Source organism: Pristis pectinata, chromosome 38, assembly GCF_009764475.1.
Source record: "Pristis pectinata isolate sPriPec2 chromosome 38, sPriPec2.1.pri, whole genome shotgun sequence".
In the NCBI taxonomy this organism is placed as follows: Eukaryota; Metazoa; Chordata; class Chondrichthyes; order Rhinopristiformes; family Pristidae; genus Pristis; species Pristis pectinata.
Genome location: NC_067441.1, coordinates 8290889 through 8316599, shown reverse-complemented (window position 1 = coordinate 8316599; position 25711 = coordinate 8290889). Strand labels below are relative to the sequence as shown.

At 50.5% G+C, this 25711-nt stretch overlaps 1 protein-coding gene across 1 annotated transcript in view; it reads left to right on the top strand.

Moving 5' to 3' along the window:
* Positions 1–25711, top strand: part of LOC127586936 (WD repeat-containing protein 26-like) — a 71975-nt gene that overhangs the window by 28003 nt on the left and 18261 nt on the right. Inside the window, exons 2-7 of the mRNA XM_052044966.1 lie at positions 8781–8880; positions 10044–10100; positions 13812–13948; positions 19058–19155; positions 20702–20858; positions 25528–25666. Of these exons, the coding sequence (XP_051900926.1) occupies positions 8781–8880; positions 10044–10100; positions 13812–13948; positions 19058–19155; positions 20702–20858; positions 25528–25666 (688 nt within the window). The remainder of the gene's footprint in view (positions 1–8780; positions 8881–10043; positions 10101–13811; positions 13949–19057; positions 19156–20701; positions 20859–25527; positions 25667–25711) is intronic.

Sequence of the window (25711 nt, the reverse complement as noted above, 5' to 3'; positions counted from 1 at the left end):
AAATGGAACTAGGTTTTGGAAGAGGAAGCATTACTAATCCAAAGAGTTTTCCTGACCAAAGATAGTATAGAGAAGGCAAAACATGTCACAGGTCAGCCATGATTTTGTAGAGCAGCGGAAAAGGCTTGAGGCAGAAAATGAAGACACGGGAGACTGCAGATGCTGGAATCTGGAGCACAGACGATCTGGTCGAGATTTTTTTTTATTTACAACATGTTAACAGGCCCTTCCGGCCCGACGAGTCGGCACCGCCCATTTTAAACCCGAATTAACCTACCCATACGTCTTTGCAATGTGGGAGGAAACCGGAGCACCTGGAAGAAACCCACGCAGACACGGGAGAACTCACAAACTCCTTACAGACAGCGACGGGAATCGAACCCCGATCGCTGGTGCTGTAATAGCGTCGTGCTAACCACTACGCTGCTGTTCCGCCAATCTGCTGGAGGAACTCAGCGGGTCGAGCAGCATCTGTCCCGAAACGTCAACAATTCCTTCCCCCCCACTTCCCCCAGATGCTACTCGACCTGCTGAGTACACCCAGCAAATTGTTTGTTACTAAGGAGGGGGAAGAAGTGACCCACTCCTCCTCCCATGTTCCCAGAATCTTTCCCTGGGCCTCTCCTGAATCTAATCCACCCACTGTCCTCAGCAACTTCATCGGAAATCCCTGTCAAGTTCTCTGATTGTGTTGATTATACCCAGCCCTATCTCGCCATCGCCATTTGTTCACCTCTCACTGGCTGATTTGCCTGGTGTACAATCCTGGCTGAGCTGAATCTTCCTCCAGATATGTTGTAAAAATGTGCATTGTTATCTCAAGTTACCAGCACTAATTCCATGGCCTCCATTCACTGTCACTGGCAGGTCTCCAAGGCTAAAACCAAACAGACTGAAGCTAGTTTGCCAACCATATCTATCGAGAATGCCTCTGTCACATTCCCCATTTTCATGCTCTAACTTTGGCTTCCGAGAGCAACTGTCCATGATTTTAATGATTCCGTCGTTGGTGGCGGTGTCTTCACCTGTCTCGCCTCTGTTCTGGAATTCCCTCGTTAAACATCTCTGTCTCTACCTGTCTCTTGTGCTGTATGTTCCATTGATTAAGATATTAGTTACCAAAAGGTCGGTTGGCAGCTGCAACAGGTTATCAAGAAGGCAAATGGAATGTTGGCCTTCATTGTTGAAGGGATTGAATTTAAGAGCAGGGAGGTTATGCTGAGACTGTACAGGGTAGAGGCCACACCTGGAGTACTGTGTGCAATTCTGGTCTCCTTATTTGAGGAAAAATATGCTGGCTTTGGGGGTGGTGCAGAGGAGGTTCACCTGGTTGATTCCAGAGTTGAGGGGGTTAGCCTATGAGGAGAGATCGAGTCGCCTGGGACTATATTCGCTGGAATCCAAAAGAATGACAGCTTTGTGGGCCGAAGGGCCTGAATTGTGTTTCTATGTTCTAATGAGAAGGGACCTTATAGAAACACATGAAAGGGATAGATCAGATAGAGGCAGGAGGGTTGTTTCCACTGGTAGGTGAGACTAGAACCAGGGGACATAGCCTCAAGATTCGGGGGAGTAGATTTAGGATGGAGCTGAGGAAGAACTGCTTTTCCCAGAGAGTAGTGACTCTGTGGAATTCTTTGCCCAGGGAAGCAGTGGAGACTACCTCACTAAATATATTTAAGACAGTCAGATAGATTTTTGCATAGTAGGGGAATTAAGGGTTATGGGGAAAGGCAGGTAGATGGACCTGAGTCCACGGCCAGATCAGCCATGATCTTATTGAATAGCGAAGCAGGCTCGATGGGCCAGATGGCCTCCTCCTGCTCCTATTTCTTATTTTGCAATCCCAACCTCCTAATGTGTCGTGGTGCAACAGATGTCTCCATTTCAGGAGGCTTGTTCCCTTGAGGGTAAGCCAAGAGAAGACCTGTCCTAGTTGGGGACGAGGTGTCACCGGACAGAATCAACCAGTCAGCATCTTCACACGGGAGCAGTTGGATCCCATTCACCCACAAGGACCCTGGTCTATCAATCAACTGGAGTGTGGTGAGGCTGCACCATGACCCTTTACCCTCACTATAGCCTTTAATTCAATCGAACCTGGGCCTGAATTCACTATTTCAGCCAGTGACTCTCCAGAATTCCGTTTCCGATGGCAGAGCTTCTGTGCCACGTATTCCAGCACTCTGCACCACCAGGCTCGAGGACATTTTCTATCCCACTGTTATAAGACTATTGAACAGTCTCCTAGGACAGTAAGATGGACTCTTAACTTTCCATTACCTGTTTTAATTTTTCTTTAGTGATTTTTATATTTCAGCTCATTCACAGTTCCTTGTTTCGCACCGGTTAGAAAATACTTTGTATTGTGATTACTCCTGCTCTATGGTCTTGGCATCACGGAGGACAGGCCTTGTCCAGGCACTGCAGGTGTCTCCCTGCCACATCTGAGGCCATTTCTGCCCATCGGTGCCGTGCTGGCTCACTGAGCAATTCCATTTCCCCCTTGAATTTTCCATGTAATGTAAATTGGTTTATTATTGTCACATGTACTGAGGTCCAGTGAAAAACTTTGTTTTGCATGCCATCCATACAGATCATTTCATTACAACAGTGCATTGAGGTAGTACAAGGGAAAACCATAACAGAGTGCAGAATAATGTGTTTCAGTTCCAGAGAAAGTGCAGCGCAGGCAGACAATGGGCAAGGTCATAACAAGGTAGATTGTGAGGTTAAGAGTCCACCTTATCATACTAGGAGACCATTCAACAGTCTTATAACTGCAGGATAGAAGCTGTCCTTGAGCCTGGTGATATATGTTTTCAGGCTTTTGTATCTTCTACCCAATGGGAGGGGGAGAAGAGAGAATGTCCGGGCTGGGTGGGGTCTTTGATTTTGCTGGCTGCTTTCCCAAGATAGCGAGAAGTGTAGACAAGAGTCCGTGGAGGGGAGGCTGGTTTCCGTGATGCGTTGGGCTGTGTCCACAGCTCTCTGCAGGGGTAGAGCAGGTGCCATACCAAGCTGTGATGCATCCAGATAGGATGCTTTCTATGGTGCATTGATAAAAGTTGATGAAGGTCAAAGGGGACATGCCAAATTTCTTTAGCCTCCTGAAGGAGTAGAGGCACTGGTGAGCTTTCTTGGCCGCAGCGTCTACGTGGTTGGACCAGGACAGGCTGTTGGTGATGATCACTCCTAGGAACTTGAAGCTCTCAACCCTCTTGACCTCAGCACCGTTGATGTAAACAGGAGTGTGTGCACCGCCCCCTTTCCTGAAGTCAATGACCAGTTATTCTCCCGACATTCCCATCAACTCCCCCCAGATTCTTCCACTCACTTATACCACAGGGGCAATTTATAGCAGCCAAATAACCCACCAACCTACACGTCTTTGGAATGTGGGAGGAAACTGGAGCACCCGGGGGCAACCCACACGGCCACAGGGAGAACCTTGCAAACTCCCAAATGCGGACGGGGCCGGAGGTCGGAATCGAACCCAGGTCTCTGAAGCTGGGAGGCAGTGGTTCTACCCGATACGCCACTGAGCCGCCACACCCTTGTCTTTGATTGCAGGGTGGCACCTCCACATAGGCAGTCAGAGAGAGGCAGTTCTCCAACCTCATTGGAAATAACACAAGCCACCTTCCAGTGTGTAAGTGACTCCCAAGTCACCTCCACACCCAGTCTCTGAATCCCGTGCTATCCTGCACTCGTTGGACTTGCATTCCGTCTGGTGCTCAAAGCCTGATCCTGGACGGGAAAGGAGCTTTCATCAGCTTCCTAGCAAGGAGGGAATTGAGTGTACTGTCACAGAGAGGAAACCCCAGCTGAAAAATTGTGTCTGTGTTTGGTGGTGGTGGGGGGGGGGGGGGGTGGGCGTCATCATAGTCATAGAGCTGTACAGCACAGAAACAGGCCCTTCAGCCCACCAGATCCATGCCGACCTTTTTTTTGCCCGTCGCCACTGATCCCATTTGCCCACGTTAGATCCATATCCTTTACCTTGTCTATTTAAGTGTCTGCCTAAATGTCTCTTAAACGTAGTGATGGTGTCTTGAATCCACCACTGCCTCTGCTAGATATCACCCACTCTGTGCAAAAATATCTTTCCCCTCTGGTCCCCTTTAAATCTCCTTCCTCAAACCTCCGCCCTCTTGTTTTTGAAACCCCCCCTCCCCCCCGCCATAGGAAAAAGATTCTAACAATCAATTAATCTTCTGTCAGGTTGCCCCTCGGTCTCCTTCGCTCCAGGGGAAACAAGCTCAGACTATCCAATCTCTCCCCATAACTAACGTCCTCCAATCCAGTCAACATCCTGGTGAATCGCCTCTGCACTCTCTCCAGCGCAATCATATCCTTATAGCATGGCGACTGGAACTGCACACAATACTCCAACTGTGGCCTAATCAGTGATTCGCAATATAATGTCCCACCTCTTCAACAAGGGTTGGCATACTATATGCCCTCTTGACCACCCTATCAACTTGTGTTGCCACTTTCAGGGAACTATGGACTTGGACCCTTTGCTCTTAACTGTTCATCAACATTTCTTAGTGCCCCATCAGAAATCTGCTGGAGGAACTCAGTGGGTCGAGCAGCGTCTGTGGGAAGAAGAGGGGGCGTGGGGGGGAAGAAGAAATTGTTGATCTTTGGGGTCAAGACCCTGCATCCAGACCCGGAACCTCAACAATTCCTTTCCTCAAAGTCAATAGCATCAGATAAGCAACATTCACAAGATAAACATAAATTAAACACAATTTTTTTTTTACAAGAAAGGACACAATTAGAACAAAAAAGAGAGTCCATTTTAGTGCAAAGTGGTGCCAGTGTTGCTAAACTAGTGATTAGGGTTGTGCCGATTGGTTCAAGAACCAAATGGTTGCAAGGAAGTAGCTGTTCTTAAACCTGGTGATGTGTGACTTCAGGCTTCTGTTCCTCCCACAGATTATAGTGTTTACACTGTTAGTTTGCCAGTGTAGGATAAAGGAGACTATTTGCCTTCTCACCGCTTTGGTGTTACTAGTTGATACACTCCGAATCCGAACAGCTGAGAGTGTCAGAGGCAGGGGAAACGTGCGTCTTAATGGGCTCAATTAAACAGGACGTCCTTCATGGCTTCCTGTGCTCCACGAGCAAACTCAACAGCTTTTGGCAGCTGAAGTGGGAATACACCTGTGCAACAATGTGTGCTGAATCAGTAAACACTGCCCAACATATGGCACAGCTCAGCCACGTCCTGATTGGAGCTGGTACTAGAGTGAGCAGGTCTCTTCCAAGGTGCCTGACCCTGACTGCGCAGTCCCTGTCCCCTGACCGCCCCCTCACTTGCGCTGCCCCGACCAAGATCATGGCTGCTCGTCTGACGCTGGTTGTGTGTCCTTCTGACCGTGCAAGGCCTCAAGCATATTGGATCCTGGAACCAAATTGAGCATGGTAGCTTGGAGTGCTCCCTGCTTTAATCCTGGTGCACTTAAATATCTGATTCTACCCGGCGCTCTGACACACATTTTTGCGCCCGCTCGCATTCCTGGTGAATGCTAGGGCCCCAAAGAGTATTGAGGGCCAGAGGGAACTGTGATGTACAAGTCCAAGGATCCCTGAAGGTGGTAGCACAGGTAGATAAGGTGGTGAGGAAGGCGTATGAGACTCTCGCCTTCATTAGCCAGGGCATGTGTGGGGAGGTTACGGTACATCTTCACTAAACATTGGTTGGGCCACAGCTGGAGTACTGTGCGCAATTCCTTTTGCCACACTCCAGGAAGGAACTGATCGCACTGGAGAGGGTGCGGAGGAGATTCGCCAGGGTGTTGCCTGGGATGGAGCATCTCAGTTATGAGGAGGGGCTGAATCGGCTGGGTTTGTTTCCCTGAGTGGGAACCTGTTTGAGATGTAGGAAATTCATGAGGGGCATAGACACCAGGAAACTTTCCCCATCGCAGAGGTATCAAGAACTAGAAGGTTTGGGATAAGGGATATGAGGTTTGGAGGGGATCTGAAGAAGAAAGATTTTCCTCAGAAGGTGGTTGGAATCGGGCACACACTGATGGGTAGTGGAAGCAGGGACTCTTGCAACATTTCACTATCTAGATGAGCCCCAGAACTGCCAAGGCAAGGAAGGCCATGGGCCAAGTGATCGTAACTGGGTAGGTTCTTGATGGTCAGTATGGATATGGTGGGCCGAAGGGCCTGCTTCTGTGCTGGAAAACTCTCTGACATGGCGTTTGTGGATGGTTATCAGAGGGGAAGTGACCGCCTGATCTAATTGCTGACCCTCTTGCTCCCGTTAAACTGGAGAACTGCTTCCAGTTTTGGTCTCCGTGTTTAAGGAAGGGTGTGCTTGCACAGGAGGCAGTTCAGGGAAGATTCACTCCGTTGATGACTGGTGTGGAGAGGTCGATGCTTGACGGGAGGCTGAGAAGGTTGGGCCCCCACTCATTGCAGTTTCGAAGGGTGAGCGGAGATGTTATTGAAATGTGTGTGATTGTCAGGGGGACACGTGGTGCTGAAAAGATCACTCCCTTCTCGGGAGTGTCTCGAGGTAGGGGGCATAGTCTCAGAAGAAGGGGTTGCTTATTTAAGAGGGAATTGTGAGAGGTTTTGATTCTTTGCAATCCTCTGCCCCAGAGAGCTGTGGGGATGAAATCATTGAACACGTTCAAAGAAGTCTTAAGGGAGGGGGCAGGACAAGGGCATTGAGGTAGATCAGCCTTTTTGAATGGCAGAGTAGATTGGTTTGCTGCTCCTGATGCTCATTTTCTAATCTCAAACAAGGGGGTAAAGAGAGCGGAAGGTACGAAAGCGTATTTTGGTGGCGTGACATAGAGGTAGGTGGAGAGGCTAGAGTGGCATGGACCTGTCGGTGCTCTACATCCTGTAATAACACACAACAATGGCAGCTGCCTCTGGAACTCTTGAGGTGTCACCCTCCCTCTGGGGACAGTGCAACAATAGGCAGTCAGGACCATGGTACAACGTTTCATCCAAAAGATTGAGGTGGTTGATAGGGTGGTTAAGAAGGCGTATGGTGTGCTGGCCTTCACTAGATATAAAGATATCTCATCCTTAGTCACATGAACATGGAAACGCACAGTGAAATGCATCTTTTGCATAGAGCGTTCTGGAGGCAGCCCGCAAGTGTCGCCACGCTTCCAGCACCAACATAGCACGCCCACAACTTCCTAACCCATACGTCTTTGGAATGTGGGAGGAAACCGGAGCACCCGGAGGAAACCCACGCAGACACGGGGAGAGCGTACACACTCCTTACAGACAGCGGCCAGAATCGAACCTCGGTCTCTGGCGCTGTAAAGTATTACTCTAACCACTACACTACTGTGCCTGCCCATTAGTCAAGGGATTGAGTTCAAGAGCCTATAGAACTCTGGTTAGACCACACTTAGACTATTGTGTTCAGTCCTGGTCGCCTCATTATAGGAAGGATGTGGAAGCTTTCGAGAGGGTGCAGAGGAGATTTACCAGGATGCTGCCCAGATTAGAGAGCATGTCTTATGAGGAAAGGTTGAGGGAGCTAGGGCTTTTCACTTTGGAGTGACGCAGGATGAGAGGCGACTTGATAGAGGTGTATAAGATTACGAGCCGCATAGATAGAGTGGATAGTCAGCACCTTTTCCCCAGGGAAGCAATGAGCAATACCAGAGGACATCAGTTTAAGGTGAGAGGAGGAAAGTTTAGGGGGGATGTCAGAGGTCGTTTTTTTTACACTGAGAGTGGTGGGTGCCTGGAATGCACTGCCGGGGGTGGTGGTAGAGGCTGATACAATGGGGACATTTGAAAGACTTTTAAATAAGCACATGGATGTAAGAAAAATGGAAGGTTATGGGGTGTGCAGGAGGGAAGGGTTAGATTGATCAGGGAGTAGGTTTATATAGATCGGCACAAAATCGTGGGCCAAAGGGCCCGTACTGTGCTGTACCCCTCAGTGGGTGCCACAGTTGTGCTGCAGGTAAAACCACTGCCTCGGCATCAGTGACCTGGGTTCGATCCTGACCTCAGCCGCTGTCTCGCGCTCTCCCTGTGACTGTGTGGGTTTCCTCCCACATTCCCAAGGATGTGCAGTTTGGTAGTGGAATTGTTCCTGTAAATTACCCCTGGTGTAGATGGGGGAGGGACGGAATTCTGTGGGTAATTAGTTTATTATTGTCACGTGTACTGAGATGCAGTGAAAAGCTTTTGTTTGCGTGTCATCCAGACCATTCCATATATAAGTAAGAAGGAAAACAAAACAGAATGCCGAATTCGGCACAGACTAGAAAGGCCGAATGGCCTGTTTTCTGTGCTGTAGTTTTCTATGGTTCTATAGTGTTACAGTTACAGAGAAAGTGCAGGCATACAAAGTGCAAGGGCCACGACAAGGTAGGTTGGGAGATCAAGGACACATGAGAGAGAATTGGTTATGAGAGGGCAAGTGAGGGAAAGGGATGATGAGATTACTCTGAGAGCTGACACAGACTTGATGGGATGAGTGGCTTCCAGGAAAATATGAGTTGCACCCTCCCAGTGCTGCACCGTAACGGGAATAGAACCCACGACCTTCTGGTTCTGAAGAGAGTGAGTCACTGAGCCTTGGTGGGCACTGGAAGAGCAGTGATTGGCTGGCCTCGGCTTTGGAGGGAAGCCCTGGGTTTGGTTCCAGCCCTGCGCTGAGTTAGCCGACTTCAGCGGAGGCAGGGGCTGAGTTGCGAGGGGTTGGCGATTGCTTTCGGTTACGTATCTCTGCCCGCCTGGTCTTACCCACGTGTTCTGCTTCTTGCCCTGTGCAGCCAAACAGTGGAACAGCTGATGCAGGAGACGGGGTGCAGTTTGGAGCATCCGTCAGCCACCAAATTCCGCAACCACGTGACGGAAGGAGACTGGGAAAAGGTAACGTGAGCTTCTGGTCACCACTTCCCCTGCTACTGCAGAATGCATCCTGGGGTTTCCACTGCGTCGGGTTGCTGGGCTGTCCATCGTCAGCTGACTGATCTGTCCCTTTGCTCCTGTTTGCCATTACCTTCTGTTTATATCACACACGAACTAGAAATGGGCACCCATGGAGCCGGTGAAACAACCGTGGGATATTTGGAAAAGGGTTGATTGTCATGGGACATTTTTAAGACTATTTCTAGGGGAAAAAATTTAAGACTATTCCTGCAACACCTGACCTCTCCTGGGGACCTTGTGCAGCTTCTGCCCTGAGCCTGAGTAACCCTTGCAAAGGACCTGGGAGTGTGTGATGGGACTGTGCAGAGGGAGCTTCACTCTGTGTCTGACCCCAGGTGTGTGTGGTGGGATGGTACAGAGGGAGCTTCACTCTGTGTCTGACCCCAGGTGTGTGTGTTGGGACGGTGCAGAGGGAGCTTCACTCTATGTCTGACCCCAGGTGTGTGTGGTGGGACGGTACAGAGGGAGCTTCACTCTGTATCTGACCCCAGGTGTGTGTGAAGGGACGGTGCAGAGGGAACTTAACTCTGTGTCGGACCCCGGGAGTGTGTGATGGGACAGTGTGGAGGTCCCTTCACTCTGTGTCTGACCCTGGGAGTGTGTGATGGGACAGTACAGAGGGAGCTTCACTCTGTCTAGACGGTGCTGCCCTGCCCTGGTGTTGACAAGTGTGATCATTGGGAGTATTCAGCAGGAACTGATTCACTCCTAGTGCGCAGATTCTCTCCATCTGTCTTTTCTGTCTCTGCAACTTGCTGGAGAGAGGCACAGACTGGTTAATTGAGGCTAACAGCAGTCTCCGAGACTGAGGGGGACAGACCTTTTGTCAGTGACGGACATGGACCAAAATTGGAATATGGCCTTAAGGTTTAGATCAACCCCCTGAGTTATGTGAATGTAGCGACTCCAAGGGGTAAAATGACCCCCTGTTGTTCCTTGGTTCTGATTCACAAGTCAGATGTTTGACCACGGAACAAGCTATCAGCCTCCGCTGGGTTTGTAAGTGTTGGCGTGGGCACCATATGGGCGACTTGGCACAGGGAGCGGTATGGTTTTCGTTCATCCTTGACAATGGATGCTGACTGCAGTCTTCTCTTCCCCAGGCTGAAGCAGACCTCACTGAGCTCAAGTCTCTGGTACATTTGCCTCAGGCTATTGTGGTAAGGACAAAAGGGTGTGTTGGGGTAAACAGACGGTACTCTGCGTTACGTGGCAGCCCTGCGTCAGTGTTTCTACTCGCTTTTAATTGGTCACCCTCGAGAAAAGAGTGCATTTCCCTCCCGATCACGTCCAGCCCGCAGAGGTTATCGGGCGCCGATGGGGAGGTTTGCTTCATGCACGATGCTCCTGAACCACGACAGAGCTGCTGTGTTGCGGCGGCACGTCCCACGCTGCCTTTCCCTACACCCTCTGTATCAGTGCAGTGACCCTGCCTCCTCTGTCCCTTCTCAGGATGGCGTACGTGGGCGTTCACCGCCTGAGCGTGGCGTTCACCCATTCCCACCCCAACTGCTTCCATCTGGCCACGAGTCACAGGAGCAGAATTAGCGGCGGGCAGCCGAGGGTTCCGGCCGGTCTGCCTGCCTGCCCGCCTTCCGAGCTTGTGTCCGCGCGCGGGTGTCCTTGGAGAGGGAGGGTGCAGTATCCGCGGGCACCCTGGTTGAGTTCCGCGGTTGGTGGGCCCTCGGATCGCGTGTGTCGTGGACGGTGTGTATGGGATTCTTATCTGAAGTGTTGCGTGTGGGTTTTGTGGTTGTTAGTTAACGTTATTGCTGTAGTTCTGTAGTTTCCATAGTTTTTCTCCTACTTTCTGTATTAGTTGTGGTATTTTGACGCTGGATGTCCTTTTGTAGTGCTTTTAGCAAATAAACGTTTGTAAAATTTAAAAAAAAGAGCAGAATTAGGCCATTCAGCCCATCAAGTCTGTTCCACCATTCGATCGTGGCTGATTTATTTTTCCCTCTCGACCCCATTCTCCTGCCTTCTCCCTGTAACCTTTTACACCTTTACTAATCAAGAACCTATCAACCTCCGCTTTAAATACACCCAATGACTTGGCCTCCACAGCCGTCTGTGACAATGAATTCCACAGATTCACCGCCCTCTGGCTGAAGAAATTCCTCCTCATCTCAGTTCTAAAGTGACGTCCTTCCATTCTGAGGCTGTGCCCTCTGGTCCTAGACTCTCCCACTAATGGAAACATCCTCTCCACGTCCACTCTATCTAGACCTTCCAATATCTGGTAGGTTTCAATGAAATCCCCCCCATCCTTCCAAACTCCAGCGAGTACAGGCCCAGAGCCATCAAATGCTCCTCATATGTTAACCCTTTCATCTCTGAGATTATTCTTATAAACCTCTTCTGGACCCTTTCCGATACCAGCACATCCTTCCTTAGATATGGGGCCCAAAACTGCTCTCAATACTCCAAATGTGGTCTGACCAGTGCCTTATAAAGTCTCAGCATTACATCCTTTTATATTCTGGTCCTCTCATCTGGTTCCACATCACCTTACCGATCTCATCCCAGCATCTGCGGCCTCTTGTATCTCCAATTATCACCTTGTAGCCTCTGTCTCTACTCCCCACCCTCCTCTCCCCTCTTTCCCACCTGCTTTAAGAAGACCACTATCATCCCAGTACCTAAGAAAAACAAGGAAACATGCCTTAATGACTACCGCCCGGTGGCTCTGACATCCACCATTATGAAATGCTTCAAGAGGCTGGTCATGGCACACATTAACTCCAGCCTCCTGGAAAACCTCAACCCACTGCAATTCACCTGCCGCCGAAATAGGTCTACAGTAGACGCCATCTCCCTGGCCCTACGCTCATCTCTGGAGCTTCTAAACAGTAAAGACACCTACATTAAACTATTGTTTATTGACTACAGCTCCACCTTCGATACTATAATCCCAAGCAAACTCATCACCAAACTCTGAGACCTGGGACTCAACACCTTCCTTTGCAGCTGGATCCTTGACTTCCTGACCAACAGACCGCAATCAGTGAGGATAGGCATCGACGCCAGCACTGGTGCCCCACAAGGCTGTGTGCTCAGCCCTCTACTCTACTCCCTATATACTCATGACTGCGTGGCCAGGTTCTGCTCTAACTCCATCTGCAGGTTTGCAGATGATACCACCATAGTAGGCCGTATCTCAATCACGCTAAGTCAGTGCACAGGAAGGAGGTAGAGAGCTTAGTGATAGGGTGTCATGACAATGACCTTTCCCTCAATGTCAGCAAAACAAAAGAGCTGGTCATTGACTTCAGGAAAGGGGGCGGTGCACATGCACCTGTCTACATCAATTGTGCTGAGATTGAGAGGCTCGAGAGCTTCAAGTTCCTAGGAGTGAACATCACCAATAGTCTGTCCTGGTCCAACCACATAGACAGCACGACCAAGAAAGCTCACCAGCACCTCTACTTCCTCATGTTCCCCTTGACACTCACCAACGTTTATCAATGTACCAGAAAAAGCATCCTATCTGGATGTATCACGGCTTGGTACGGCAACTGCTCTGCCCAGGACTGCAAGAAACTGCAGAGTTGTGGTCGCAGCTCAGCACATCACAGAAACCAGCCTCTCCCCTCCCATCCCCACCACTCTGTTTACACTTCTCGCTGCCTTGGTAAAGCAGCCAGCATAATCAAAGAGCCCACCCACCCCGGACATTCTCTCTTCTCTCCTCTCCCATCAGGCAGAAGATACAGGAGCCTGAGGGCACGTACCACCAGGCTTAAGGACAGCTTTTATCCCGTTGTTATAAGACTATTGAACGGTTCCCTAGTACGATAAGGTGCACTCTTGACCTCACAATCTACCTTGTTGTGCCCTTGGACCTTATTGTCTGCCTGCACTGCACTTTCTCTGTAGCTGTGACACTTTATTCTGCATTCTGTATTGTTTTACCCTGTACTACCTCAATGGACTGTGTAATGAATTGATCTGTATGAACGGTATGCAAGACAAGTTTTTCACTGTACCTCGGTACAAGTGACAGTAAGAAACCAACACCAATTCCTTTATCTTATCTGTTTCCACCGACCACCCACGAGCTGCTGTCTCCCAGCTCCACCTCCCCCCTTCCCCCATCTGGCTCCACCTGCCCATCATCTCCCGCATCCACCTATCACCTGCCAGCCCCTGCCTCGCACCTCTCTATGCTGACTAACCTCTTCCCCCCCCCCCCCCCAACACTCTCAGCCCCCATGAAGGGTCTCGACCCGAAACGTCGGCCGTCCCTCTGCCTCCACAGATGCTGCCCGACTGCCAGGTTCCTCTAGCAGCCGGTTTATTCAGAATCAGGTTTATCATCACTTGCATATGTCGTGAAATTTGTTGTTTAGCGGCAGCGGTACAGTGCAAGACATAAAAGTTCCAAACAACTAAATAGTGCAAAAAAGGAATAACAAGGTAGTGTTTGTGGATCGTTCAGAACCTGATGGCGGAGGGGAAGAAGCTGTTCCTGAATCATTGAGTGTGTGTCTTCAGACACCCCGATGGTAGTAACGAGAGGAGGGCATGTCCCAGGTGGTGAAGTCCTTAGTGATGGATGCCGCCTTGTTGAGGCACTGACAAGATGTCCTCGGTGGCGGGGAGGGTTGTGCCCACGATGGAGCTGGCTGAGTCTACAACCCTCTGCAGCCTCTTGCGACCCTGTGCATTGGAGCCTCCATACCAGGCGGTGATGCAACTGGTCAGAATGCTCTCCGCCGTCCATCTGTAGAAATTTGCAAGGGTCTTTGCTGGCATTTGGTGATTTGCTCCAGATCCCAGCATCTGCAGTCTCTTGTGTCTCCTGGTTATTTTCCTGCGTCGCCCCCCCCCCCCCCCGGCACCCTTTAACTCTGATGCCTCCTGCACAGCGCATGAAGTTCCTGTTGCTGGAGCAGAAGTACCTGGAGTTCCTGGACGACGGCAAGGTGTTGGAGGCCCTGCAGGTACTGCGCTTCGAGCTGACGCCGCTGAAGTACAACACCGACCGGATCCACGCTCTGAGCGGGTGAGTTCCAGGTGGGGGGGGCGTCGGGGAGGGTCACCGGAACAAACTACAGTTACAACCTGTCCTCGCCTGTTGCTGACAACAACCTGCCGGAGGAACTCTGCACCCGTCTCTGTCCTGACGCAGGGTTTCGACCTGAGATGTCGACAGTTCTTTCCCTGTCCCGCAGATGCTGCCTGACCCGCTGAGTTCCTCCAGCAGATTGTGTGTTGCTCCAGATTCCAGTGACTGCTGTCTCTCGTGCCTCCACCTCACCTGCTAACAACCAGGGGCGGTGCAATCAGTGGGCACGTACCCAAGACCCAGATTGTGCCACCCTGCCTTCAATTTTTTTTCTCCCCCGCCTCTTCCCCTCCCCCCCACCCCCCGCCTCCAGTTAGACTTTCAGCCTGAAAAGTCGACAGTTCCTCTCCGCCACCACAGATGCTGCCCGACTCGCTGAGTTCTTCCAGTAGTTTATTTTTTTCCTCCAGATTCCAGCACCTTGCGTCTCCAGGCGTTAAAACCTAGGTGGACGTCACAGATCCGATGGAACCAACAGAAGACCACCAGGGAGTTATTCCCAGTCTTATTCAGGGTGCTTCTTACCATGGTTGTCTGGATTTTTTTCAGCTTCTGTCTCTTGGGACTCACCTGTGAGAGTGATGTAGTATCCTATGTCCCCGAAAGAATTGCCACTAGCCCTGATGTTTGGGTAAGTGCTTGGTGTAGGGCCTGCTGTAAGCAAACGGAAAGGCTTCCATTGAAATCCAAAAGCTGGAAGAACTCAGCCAGTCGGGCAGCATCTGCGGGAAGAGAAAACCGGTCAGGGTCGCTTCCTTGCCGAGTTTTCCCAGGGTTTCCACCGTTGTTTCAGATTGCAGCATCTGCAGTTTTATTTGCTTTCCTGTGCTGCATAGTCATACAGCATAGGAACAGGCCCTTCGGCCCAACTGGTCCATGCTGACCAAGATTCCCATCTAAACTATGGCCCACATCCCTCTAAACCTTTCCTATCCATGTACCTGTCCAAGTGCCTTTTAAATGCTGTTAATGCACCTGCCTCACCCACTTCCTCTGGCAGCTCATTCCACATACGGACCACCCTCTGGGTGAAAAAGTTCAGCCTCTGGTTCCTATTAAATCTCTCCCCTCTCACCTTAAACCTGTGCCCTTTAGTTCTTGATTCCCCAACTCTGGGGAAAAAAGACTGTGTGCATTCACCCTGTCTATGCCCCTCATGATTTTATACGTCTCTATAAGATCACCCCTTGATCTCCTGCGCTCTAATGAAAAATCTCCCAACCTGCTCAACCTCTCGCCATAACTCAGTCCCTCAAGTCCTGGCAACGTCCTCGTAAATCTCCTCTGCACTCTTTCCAGCTTAATGGCATCTTTCCTGCAGCAGGGCGACCAAAACTGAACACAATATTCCAAATGTGGCCTCACCAACATCTTGTACAACTACAACAGAACATCCCAACTTCTATACTCAGTGCCCTGACTGATGAAGGCCAGCGTGCCAAAAGCCTTCTTCACCACCCTGTTTACCTGCAACGCTACTTCCAGGGAACCATGTACCTGTACTCCTAGGTCCCTCTGTTCTACAACACTCCCCTGGGCCTACCATTCACTGTGAAAGTACTATCCTGGTTTGTCTTCCCAAAGTGCAACACCTTGCACTTATCCGAATTAAACTCCATCTGCCATTTCTCAGCCCACTTACCCAGCTGATCAAGATCCCTCTGTAAACCCTGATACCCCTTTTCACTGTCAACGACACCACCATTTTAGTGCCATCTGCAAACTCACTAACTGTGCCTTGTACGTTCTCATCCAAATCATTGATATACATGACAAATAGCAATAGGCCCAGCACCAAGCCCTGGGGAACACCACTAGTCACAGGGTGATTACTGTAGACAGAAAGGGACTTGCATTTACATCACTTCTTTCACAACTTCAGGGTGCCCCAGTAGCACTCCACAACCAATGATTTGCTCTAAATCCAATCAGAATCAGGTTTGTTGTCACTGACATGTGACACGAAATTTGTTGTTTTGCGGCAGCAGTACAGTGCAAGATATAAAAATTACTGTAAATTACAAAATAGTGGAAAAGAGGAATAATGAGGTGGTGTTCATGTTCAGAAATCTGATGGCGGAGGCGAAGAAGCTGTTCCTAAACTGTTGAGTGTGGGTCTTCAGGCTCCTGTACCTCCTCCCTGATGGTAGTAACGAGAAGAGGGCATGTCCCGGGTGGTGAGGGTCCTTAGTGATGGATGCCGCCTTCTTGAGGCACCGCCTCTTGAAGATGTCCTCGATGGCGGGGAGGGTTGTGCCCGTGATGGAGCTGGCTGAGTCTTTACCTGCACATTGCGCTCATACAGGAACTCTGGCAAGCACTTTGTGCACAGCAAGCTCCCGCGACATTGATAATGACCAGATCATCAGTTTTTTTTTAGGTGCTGGTCTTGCCTCTTATGCACTTCTCAAAGTATTGGCAGCAACAGCGAAGCAGGCCACTGCCGCTCTGCAGTGCCCCCAGTGGTCGGAGGATCTAGTTCCACATACGGCCAACCCCGCGCCCCCCTCCCCTCCCCTCCCCCCCCCCCCCCTCCCCCCCCCCACCGCCCCCATTCCCACAACATCAGAGATACCATTCCTGACTATCCCTCACCTAGGCCGGGCTCAGCTGTAGTTCAGACAACACTTCCGTGCCCATTGTATGGGTTGTAGAACGAAGCTGAGCTGATGAATTTGACAGGCACAATATAATTGAACGGCAGTACCTGCTTGAGGTGGTTTCCTGTTTCCCTGCTCAGCTGGAGATCCTGTGGTACAAGTATGACTCCACCAGAAACATATAAAAACTATAGAAGACCAAAGTGCACCCTGAGTCTGCTCACTTAGATCATGGCTGATTCCCTCCTTTTTCCTCTCCGGTCTCCTTGCAGTTCAAAAATGGAATCAGTCTCATCCTTGAATGGACTCGATGCCAGAGTCCGTGACTCTCTTGAGTGGAGCATTCCAAAGACTTGTATCCACCTAAGTCACCATTTTGCTCCTGAATGGCCAAACCCCGCTCCTGAGACAGTGTTGTGTGCAGAGAGGAAATAGCTCTTAGCATCTCGTGTGGGTGTAGGAAGATCCCACAACCTTGCTGGTGGAGCCCTGCCCAAAGTTTATTCTCCCACCAGCAGCACTATAATGAGCAACTTCTCATCTTGGCAGAGGTGTCTGTAACCAGGGGGCATGGGTCGAAGGCAAGAGGGAGATTTAAGGAAGAATTCTTTTTACCCAGAGATTGGTTGAAATCTGGAACGTACTGTTTGAAGGGGAAATGAGGCAGTTACTCCCACAACATTTAAGTACTTAGGTGAGCACTTGAGACACCAAGGCCAAGCACTGGAAAATGGGATGAACAGAGATAGGTACTTGATGACCAGCATGGATACAATGGGCCGAAGAGCCTGCTTTTGTGCTCCGATGAATCTTGTATGTGTCAGTGAAAGGTCCCCTCTCGTCATCCATAGTGAATGTGGGCCAATTTTCATCTGTCCTCTTCATGTTAGAATCTAGTGACTGCACTAGACCATTACACTAGACCACACACCAGTGACTCCACAGCCTTCCTAGGGTATGGCAATTAAAACAGTACCCCAAAGCCCTGTAGAATTGCAGCAAGACTTTCTTACTCCTCTATTCCATTGTTTTCCTTCTGTAAGAGCAAATGAAAAGAGAAATGAGATTGAAACAAAACAACTTATTGCATTGATGTAGCTGCCTATAAGGGAGTTGCAATGGCATGGTGCTTCACAGGAGCTTCACTGTCGGAATTTGTCGACGACCTGCCGGATACTTTGAACACTGCCCTCAAGGGTCCTTCAAGGGAGTTGGGGGGGAGGTTGAGGGAGGGGATTCTGTCGCTTAGTGTCCAAGCAACTTAAGTTGGCTGCAGTTGGAAGAAAACAGGGAATAAGAACAGACTCTGGAGGGGGAGGGAACTGGGAGGGGACGAGTCCATGGAAGCTGACAACAGAGCCCTGCCTACAGTATGAGACAGAGATCCTTCCCTTTGACTTCCAGCCATGCAGGGATAATCTTGTTGGAATCGGTACCAGTTGAACCGGCTGGGTGGCATTTAAAAGATCTCATGTCCTTGTTGTATGAGCAGGCAGAGTTCTTCCGGTGCCCTGCCCAGGCTTTATTTCTCCACCAATATCACTCGCGCGGATGATGGCATCGATATCTCACTGCTTCTGGGATCTTGCTGTGTGAAAGCTTCACTTCCTCTATTGCGTGACTGCACCTCACAAGTACTTCATTGGAAGTAAACGTTTTGGGATGTCTTGAAGTCATAGAAGCTACCATCGAAATGTATTCTTGTTAGTGTTCAGGAGTAGAAGCTCTGATGCACTTTTGGCTCTGACAGCATCCTTGGGTTGGAACAAGGGTGCCGCCAAACAAGTCCCACAAGGGGAGAGTCAGAACTTGTTCTTCATCCCTCGCACCTGAAGCCTTAACATTCATAAGATATCTTTATTGGTCACATGTACATCGAAACATACAGTGAAATGCATCTTCTGCATCGAGTGTTCTGGGGGCAGCCTGCAAGTGTCGCCACGCTTCCGGCGCCAACATAGCACGCCCACAACTTCCTAACCTGAACGCCTTTTGGAATGTGGGAGGAAACCGGAGCACCCAGAGGAAACCCACGCAGACACGGGGAGAACGTATAAACTCCTTACAGACAGCGGCCGGAATTGAACCCGGGTCTCTGGCACTGTAATAGCGTCACGCTAGCCGCTGCACTACCGTGCCTGCACGCACGAGTCCTGTAAATACTCCACAAATAATCACCTGAAATGCGCTGGTTTAAATTTTAAAAAAATTAGTACTTCAGTACTCAAGATGATAGAAGCTTGAGAAACCCAACCTTTCCAATCCACCAGAGCTCGTCGATCTGTACGTCCGTTGGTGCAGAGAACTTGTACTGGGTCAATTAACACTGCAATTGGCAATGGGAAAGATTGTCAAAAAAGCATGACAACCCAGAGTATAAGTTGCGGGAGGAAGTGTGTGATATTTCATGCATGGTTCTGACTCACAACTTGGCCTCCCTACGCAGGTACCTGATGTGCAGTGATGCAGATGACCTCCGCGCAAAGGCAGAATGGGAGGGCAAGGGCAGCCTGTCGCGTACCAAGCTCCTGGATAAGCTCCACAGTAAGTCGTCAAGGAAATACCTCCATTGGAGTTTAGGAGAATGAGGGCTGACCTTATCCAGACATACAAGATCCTAAGAGGACTTGACAGACGTAGAGGTTGGGACGTTTTCACCAGCTAGAGAGCCTCAAACAAGGGGATGTAGTTGCAAGATCAGGGGCCAGTCATTTTAAAAACTTGAAGTATGTTGAAATTCCTTCTTATACAGAAGGTGAATCCCTGGAATCCTCCCTCCCAGCGGGAGGTGGAAGCTGTATCCTTAGAAGTATTTAAAATGGAGGCGGATAAGTATTTGAAAGCTAGAGGAATAGAGGGGCGTGGAGAAATGGCACAGCAGAGGAGTTGAGGCCGGCATGGAATCAGCTATGATCGTATTAAATGGCGGAGCATTCTGTTTTCTTTTTACTACCCTGATGTACTTGTGACCTGACTGGATGGCGTGCAGACAAAAAGGTTTTTCACTGTATCTCAGAACGTGTGAGTATAATAAGCTAATAATAACAACGTACAGTAGAGTTGCAACCTCCTGTGTTCCACATACACGTGGAGCCCACCCCGACCACAGAAACAACAGGCGGCCTAGGAGTCTGTGAACTGTTGCGTGAGACTGCTCTGATGTACAGGGGGAGGACACGTGCATCGAGAGACCCCCACTGGGGACCAACCCCACCCCCCCCCCCCCCCCCCCCAGATGACAGAATGACTCACACGGTGGATTGAAATGGCTGATGAGTGCAAGGGAGTGGAGTGTGTGTAGGGGCTGCCTGGGGAGCGTTGGACGGGAGCTTTGCTCTGTAACCTACCTCCACCGTGTACGTGATCTGAGCGTTGACAACTTCCAGCAGTCCCTCTGAAGGTGCCGCCTTTACTCGGGGAGCTGACTCCAGGTAGTAACCCCCTCCAGACGGAAGATTCTTCCACTCCGGTACCTTGAGGAGTGGAACACACCTGCGCGTGAATTCTCTTACCGGGAGGGACTATTACACCACTTGAGAAGGCAGGCTCTTGGCCCCGTGCCAGACCCCCAGTGCTGAATCAGAGATCAGGCTCTGATGGGTAGGCTGGTACACACTCACAGCTCTGACTCCATTGCCAACTGCCCCACGCACTCCTCAAGACCATCACCCCCCCCCCCCCCCACCCCACCCCTTCCCACGCCTCGCTGACCGACACCTCTCCCCTTCAGGTCCATTCGTATCCACCGCCCCCTCACTCATATCTGTTCCACCCTCTCTCCCCAGCCACACCTTCCCTCTCCATGACATCCCCATCTCGCCCTCTGCGCTGCCCTCATTTCATGCCTGCGGTCCATCCCTGCCCTCACTCCCGTTCATTTGTTTCCCCCACCCAGCCTCCTACCTTCCGTGCATCACCCTCCATCTTCCCGCCCCCATCACACGCCCCTCCCCTCCCCGCCCCGACCACACACCCTGAATCCAGTAATGAGAACGGAGCCTCAATAACCCACATACATGTAGACCAGAGGGGGCATGGGGGGGAGCGATGGAGTTGAACGTGCTGACCCCTGGTATCCGTGTCCCCACAGCGTACCTCCCGCCCTCCGTGATGCTGCCTCCCCGCCGCCTGCAGACCCTCCTCAGACAAGCCGTGGAGCTGCAGAGGGACCGCTGTCTCTACCACAACACCAAAGCAGACACCAACCTGGATTCTGTCTCGCTGCTCATGGACCACGCCTGCAGCAGGTAAGCGGGAGGGGCGGGAGGCTGCGGTCGCCGGGGGGGGGGGGGGGGGGGGGGGGGGGTCGGACGCTCATGCCAGATCCTGCCCCGACCCCCCCCACTGCCAATAAATGAATAAATGGGCTGCTGTAACACCTCAGCCCTCTGCACCAGCAGCCAGTGGGAGTGCAGGAGATTGGATGGCTGAAGAAGGGCACAAGGAAATTCTGGGGCATTCACTTACCTACTGACAGCAACGCAGACCCAGTGAGTCTGTGCGGTCTCTCGGAGCGTTCCTATCAGTAACACACCTCCTTCCCCACCCCACCCCATTTCCCTGCAACCCCTTCCCTCTCACAGGACACCCTCATTCTCCCATGAATCAGGACAATCCCTCACGGAGGTTACGGAGTCTGGCTGGTAGGTGAATTGCTTCCTGTATATTCACAAGACAAAGGAGCAGAAGTAGGCCATTTGGCCCGTCAAGTCTGCTCCGCTACCTCACCGTGAGCTAAACTATTCTCCCATCTAGCCCTAGTTCCCGGCCTTTTCCCCATATCCCTTGATACCCTGACTAATTAGATACCTATCAATCTCCTCTTTAAACACCCCCAATGATCGGGCCTCCACAGCTGTATGTGGCAATGAATTCCATAAATCCACGACCCTCTGGCTAAAGTAATATTGCCCTGAGTGTAGGTAGGTAGCAGTAGAGAGAGAGATGAGATATCTTTATTAGTCACATGTACATCGAAACACACAGTGAAATGCATCTTTTGCGTAGATTGTTCTGGGGGCAGCCCGCAAGTGTCGCCACGCTTCTGGCGCCAACATAGCATGCCCACAACTTCCTAACCCGTACGTCTTTGGAATGTGGGAGGAAACAGGAGCACCCGGAGGAAACCCACGCAGTCACGGGGAGAACGTACAAACTCCTTACAGACAGCGGCGGGAATTGAACCTGGGTCGCTGGCGCTGTAAAGCGCTACGCTACCGTGCTTGCCATGAGAGGGACGAGATTGCAGTGAAGGAAGTGCGGGTGTGATATTGACAGGGATATTCTGAGAGACTGCAGAGGCTCGATGGGTCTCCTGCATTGAGACACCAGAGACCACAGACACTGGAGCAACAATGTGCTGGAGGAACTCAGCGGGTCGAGCAGCACCTGTGGGGTGGGGGGGAAAGGAATTGTCATGTTTCAGGCCAAGACCCTGCATCAGGAGTCAACCCTGTATCGTTGCACCATCTGCAGCTGAGCATCAGCCCTACGCAACGATTCCTTCCCCCTCCACAGATGCTGCTTGACCCGCTGAGTTCCTCCAGCAGATCGTTCCTGTGTTGGCAGTAAGGAAGAGATTTCAAGAAGGACAACAAACCGTCTTAAACGCTGCCGAACTTCCGAGTGCCCTTCAGACCAGTTGTCCATCAGAACTGCAGCTTGGCCGCGGAAGGGGATGTAAGGACCATTGACTGAAAGCTTAGTCAAATGGTGTGCTTTAAAGAAGGTGAGGGAGGCCAAGCTGTTTCCTGAGGGATTTTTGGAGCTTCAGGTCGATGCACCTTGATGCTCAGCTGCAGAAGGCAATTGAAAATCAGGAGAGCATTGGGGGAGTGCAGGGAGCTCAGAGGGCTGGAGAGGTGGGGTTGTCGAGGGCTCGGAAGAGGAGGGTGGGAAATCTGACTGAAGCCTGGCTTGTCAGGAGCTAGCGCAGTGAACTCACAGCTCATATCGGAATCAGATTTATTATCACTGACACGTGACGTGAAATGTTATTTTGTGACAGCAGTACAGTGCAAAGACATAAAAATCCATAAAGTTCAATAAATAATTAGTGCAAAAAAGAAGGAATAATGAGGTAGTGTTCATGGACGATTCAGGAGGGGAAGAAGCTGTTCCTGAATCGTTGAGTGTGGGTCTTCAGGCTCCTGTACCTCCTCCCCGATGGTAGTGTCGGATCCGGTTACTTTCGAATCCGTGGGTTCTTTCAGGAGTCCAAGAATGAGTTGAAAATAACTTGGTGCTTCACAGAGTTTTATTGGAAAAGTTTAAAACAAAGAAACAGTCTCGGAGCACATGGCACTAGCTTTACTACTGGGAAATGAGCCGAGACAAAAGGAACTAAAGATGAGCTAGGGGTTGAGGGGGGGGGGGGTGGGAGAGAGCAAGAGAGAGATTAACAAAAAACATCACCTTTTATACCCGAGATAAGAGGTACTCCTTAGCCGACAACGGTCCAATCAGAAAACCTATTAGATACCTGTAGTAAAACCAACCAATGAGAAAGCACGTATTCACCTGATGGACGAACCAATAAGCGGCCGTTCCTTGTGAAGCCACTTGAGGTGTATTAAACACTATACATGTTTAAAAGAAACTACTTAAAACAGTCGAATCCAATGGTAGTAACGAGAAGAGGGCATGTCCCAGATGGTGAGGGTCCTTAGTGATGGGTGCCACCTTCTTGAGGCGTCGCCTCTTGAAGATGTCCTCCGTGATGGGTGACCTCGATATGGGAAGTGGTTGGGGGTGGGTCATAAATCCAGAGTCCCACTGTGCAAATATGACGTGTTGCAAGTACACAAGATGCCCACTGCAGAGGATGGAAATCTGAAATATAAAAGAGAACACTAGAAATGCGCAGCAGGTTGGACAGCATCTGTGGAGAGAGAAACAGGGTTAAAGTTTCCGGTTGATGAGTGTAAATTACAGGGATGGGGTCTCTGACTGGTGGACAAGTGTGACAAGTTTACACAGGCAGTAAGTAACAAACCGATGAAGGTAAAGCAGTGGATGTGGTGTATCTGGACTTCAGTAAGGCATTTGACAAGGTTCCCCATGGTAGTCTCATCCAAAAAGTCAGGAGGCATGGGATCCGTGGTGACTTGGCTGTGTGGATTCAGAATTGACGTGCCCACAGAAGGCAGAGGGTGGCAGTAGATGGAGCTTATTCTGCCTGGAGGTCGGTGACCAGTGGTGTTCCGCAGGGATCAGTTCTGGGACCCCTGCTCTTTGTGATTTTTATTAATGACTTGGATGAGGAAGTGGAGGGATGGGTTAGTAAGTTTGCAGATGACACGAAGGTTGGAGGTGTTGCAGACAGTGTAGAAGGTTGTCGTAGGTTATAACAGGATATAGACAGGGTGCAGAGCTGGGTTGAGAAGTGGCAGATGGAGTTCAATCTGGACAAGTGTGAAGTGATGCACTTTGGAAGATCAAACATGAAGGCAGAGTACAAGGTTAATGGCAGGGTTCTTAGCAGTGTGGAGGAACAGGGGGATCTTGCGGTCCACGTCCATAGATCCCTCAAAGTTACCACGCAAGTTGTCAGGGTGGTAAGGAGGCATATGGTGTGCTGGCCTTCATTAGTCGAGATATTGAGTTCAAGAGCCGCGAGGTGATGTTGCAGCTCTACAGAACTCTGGTCAGACCACACGGAGTATTGTGTTCAGTTTTGGTTGCCTTATTATAGGAAGGATGTGGAAGCTTTAGAGAGGCTGCGGAGGAGATTTACCAGGATGCTGCCTGGATTGGAGAGCATGTCTTAGGAGGAAAGGTTGAGTGAGCTCGGGCTTTTCTCTTTGGAGAGGAGGAGGATGAGAGGTGACTTGATAGAGGTGTATAAGATTATGAGAGGCATAGATAGAGTGGACAGCCAGCACCTTTTCCCCAGGGCGGCAACGGCCAATACCAGAAAACATTCATTTAAGGTCAGAGAAGGAAATTTTAGGGGAGGATGTCAGAGGTAGCTGTTTTTTTTAACACAGAGAGTGGTGGGTGCCTGGAACACACTGCTGGAGGTGATGGTAGAGGCTGATGCAGTGGGGACATTTAAAAGACTCTTAGATAGGCACATGGAGGTAAGGAAAATGGAAGGTTAAGGGCTGTGTAAGAGAGATAAGGTATAAGATAAGATATCTTTGTTAGTCACGTGCATCGAAACACACAGTGAAATGCATCTTTTGCGTAGAGTGTTCTTGGGGGCAGCCCGCAAGTGTCGCCACGCTTCCAGCGCCAACATAGTATGCCCATAACTTCCTAACCCGTACGTCTTTGGAATGTGAGAGGAAACCGGAACACCTGGAGGAAACCCACGCAGGCGTGGGAAGAACGTGCAAGCTCCTTACAGACAGCGGCGGGAATCGAACCCCAATCGCTGGTGCTGTAATAGTGCCTGCCTATGTACTACTGTGCCTGCCTACACAGGATGGGTTAGATTGATCATAAAGTAGGTGTGAATAGGTCGGCACAGCGTTGTGGACCGAAGGGCCTGTCCTGTACTGTTCCATGTTCTATGTAAGTTGCTGGGGGAACTCAGCGGGTCAGGCAGCATCTGTGGAGGTTAACGTTTCGGGTCAAAACCCTGCATCAGCACAAGCAGATTCTTTTTTACTTGGGCAGTGGAAAGTGGTGACAGGAAGCAGGTGTGGGGTAAGAGAGTTTTAACGTTGTTTCTTTGACTGGGTGATAAGGCCAGGGTGTGAGCTCATCCATGCTTTGCCTGTCGATTGCTGGTTGAGGTTTGGTGCACATTTTATACCTTGTGGCAGCAATCGAAGCTTTCAGTGGTGCAAGCTGCAGCCAGCTTCTTGGGGAGTGTGCTGCAGAGATTAACCAAAGTTCGGTGCAGAAACAGCAATAAGGATGGGCCTGAGATCCTCAACCATGTCCACCTGCTGTGTTCTGGCCCCACAGGAGGCAGTTTCCCTGCTACACCCGCCAGATCCTGACCGAGCACTGCAACGAAGTGTGGTTCTGCAAGTTCTCAAACGACAGCACAAAGCTGGCAACGGGATCGAAGGACAACGCCGTCATCATCTGGCAAGTTGACCCAGTGAGTCCCGATCCTTGCTGTTCAGTGCGAACGCTGGGTGGGCTT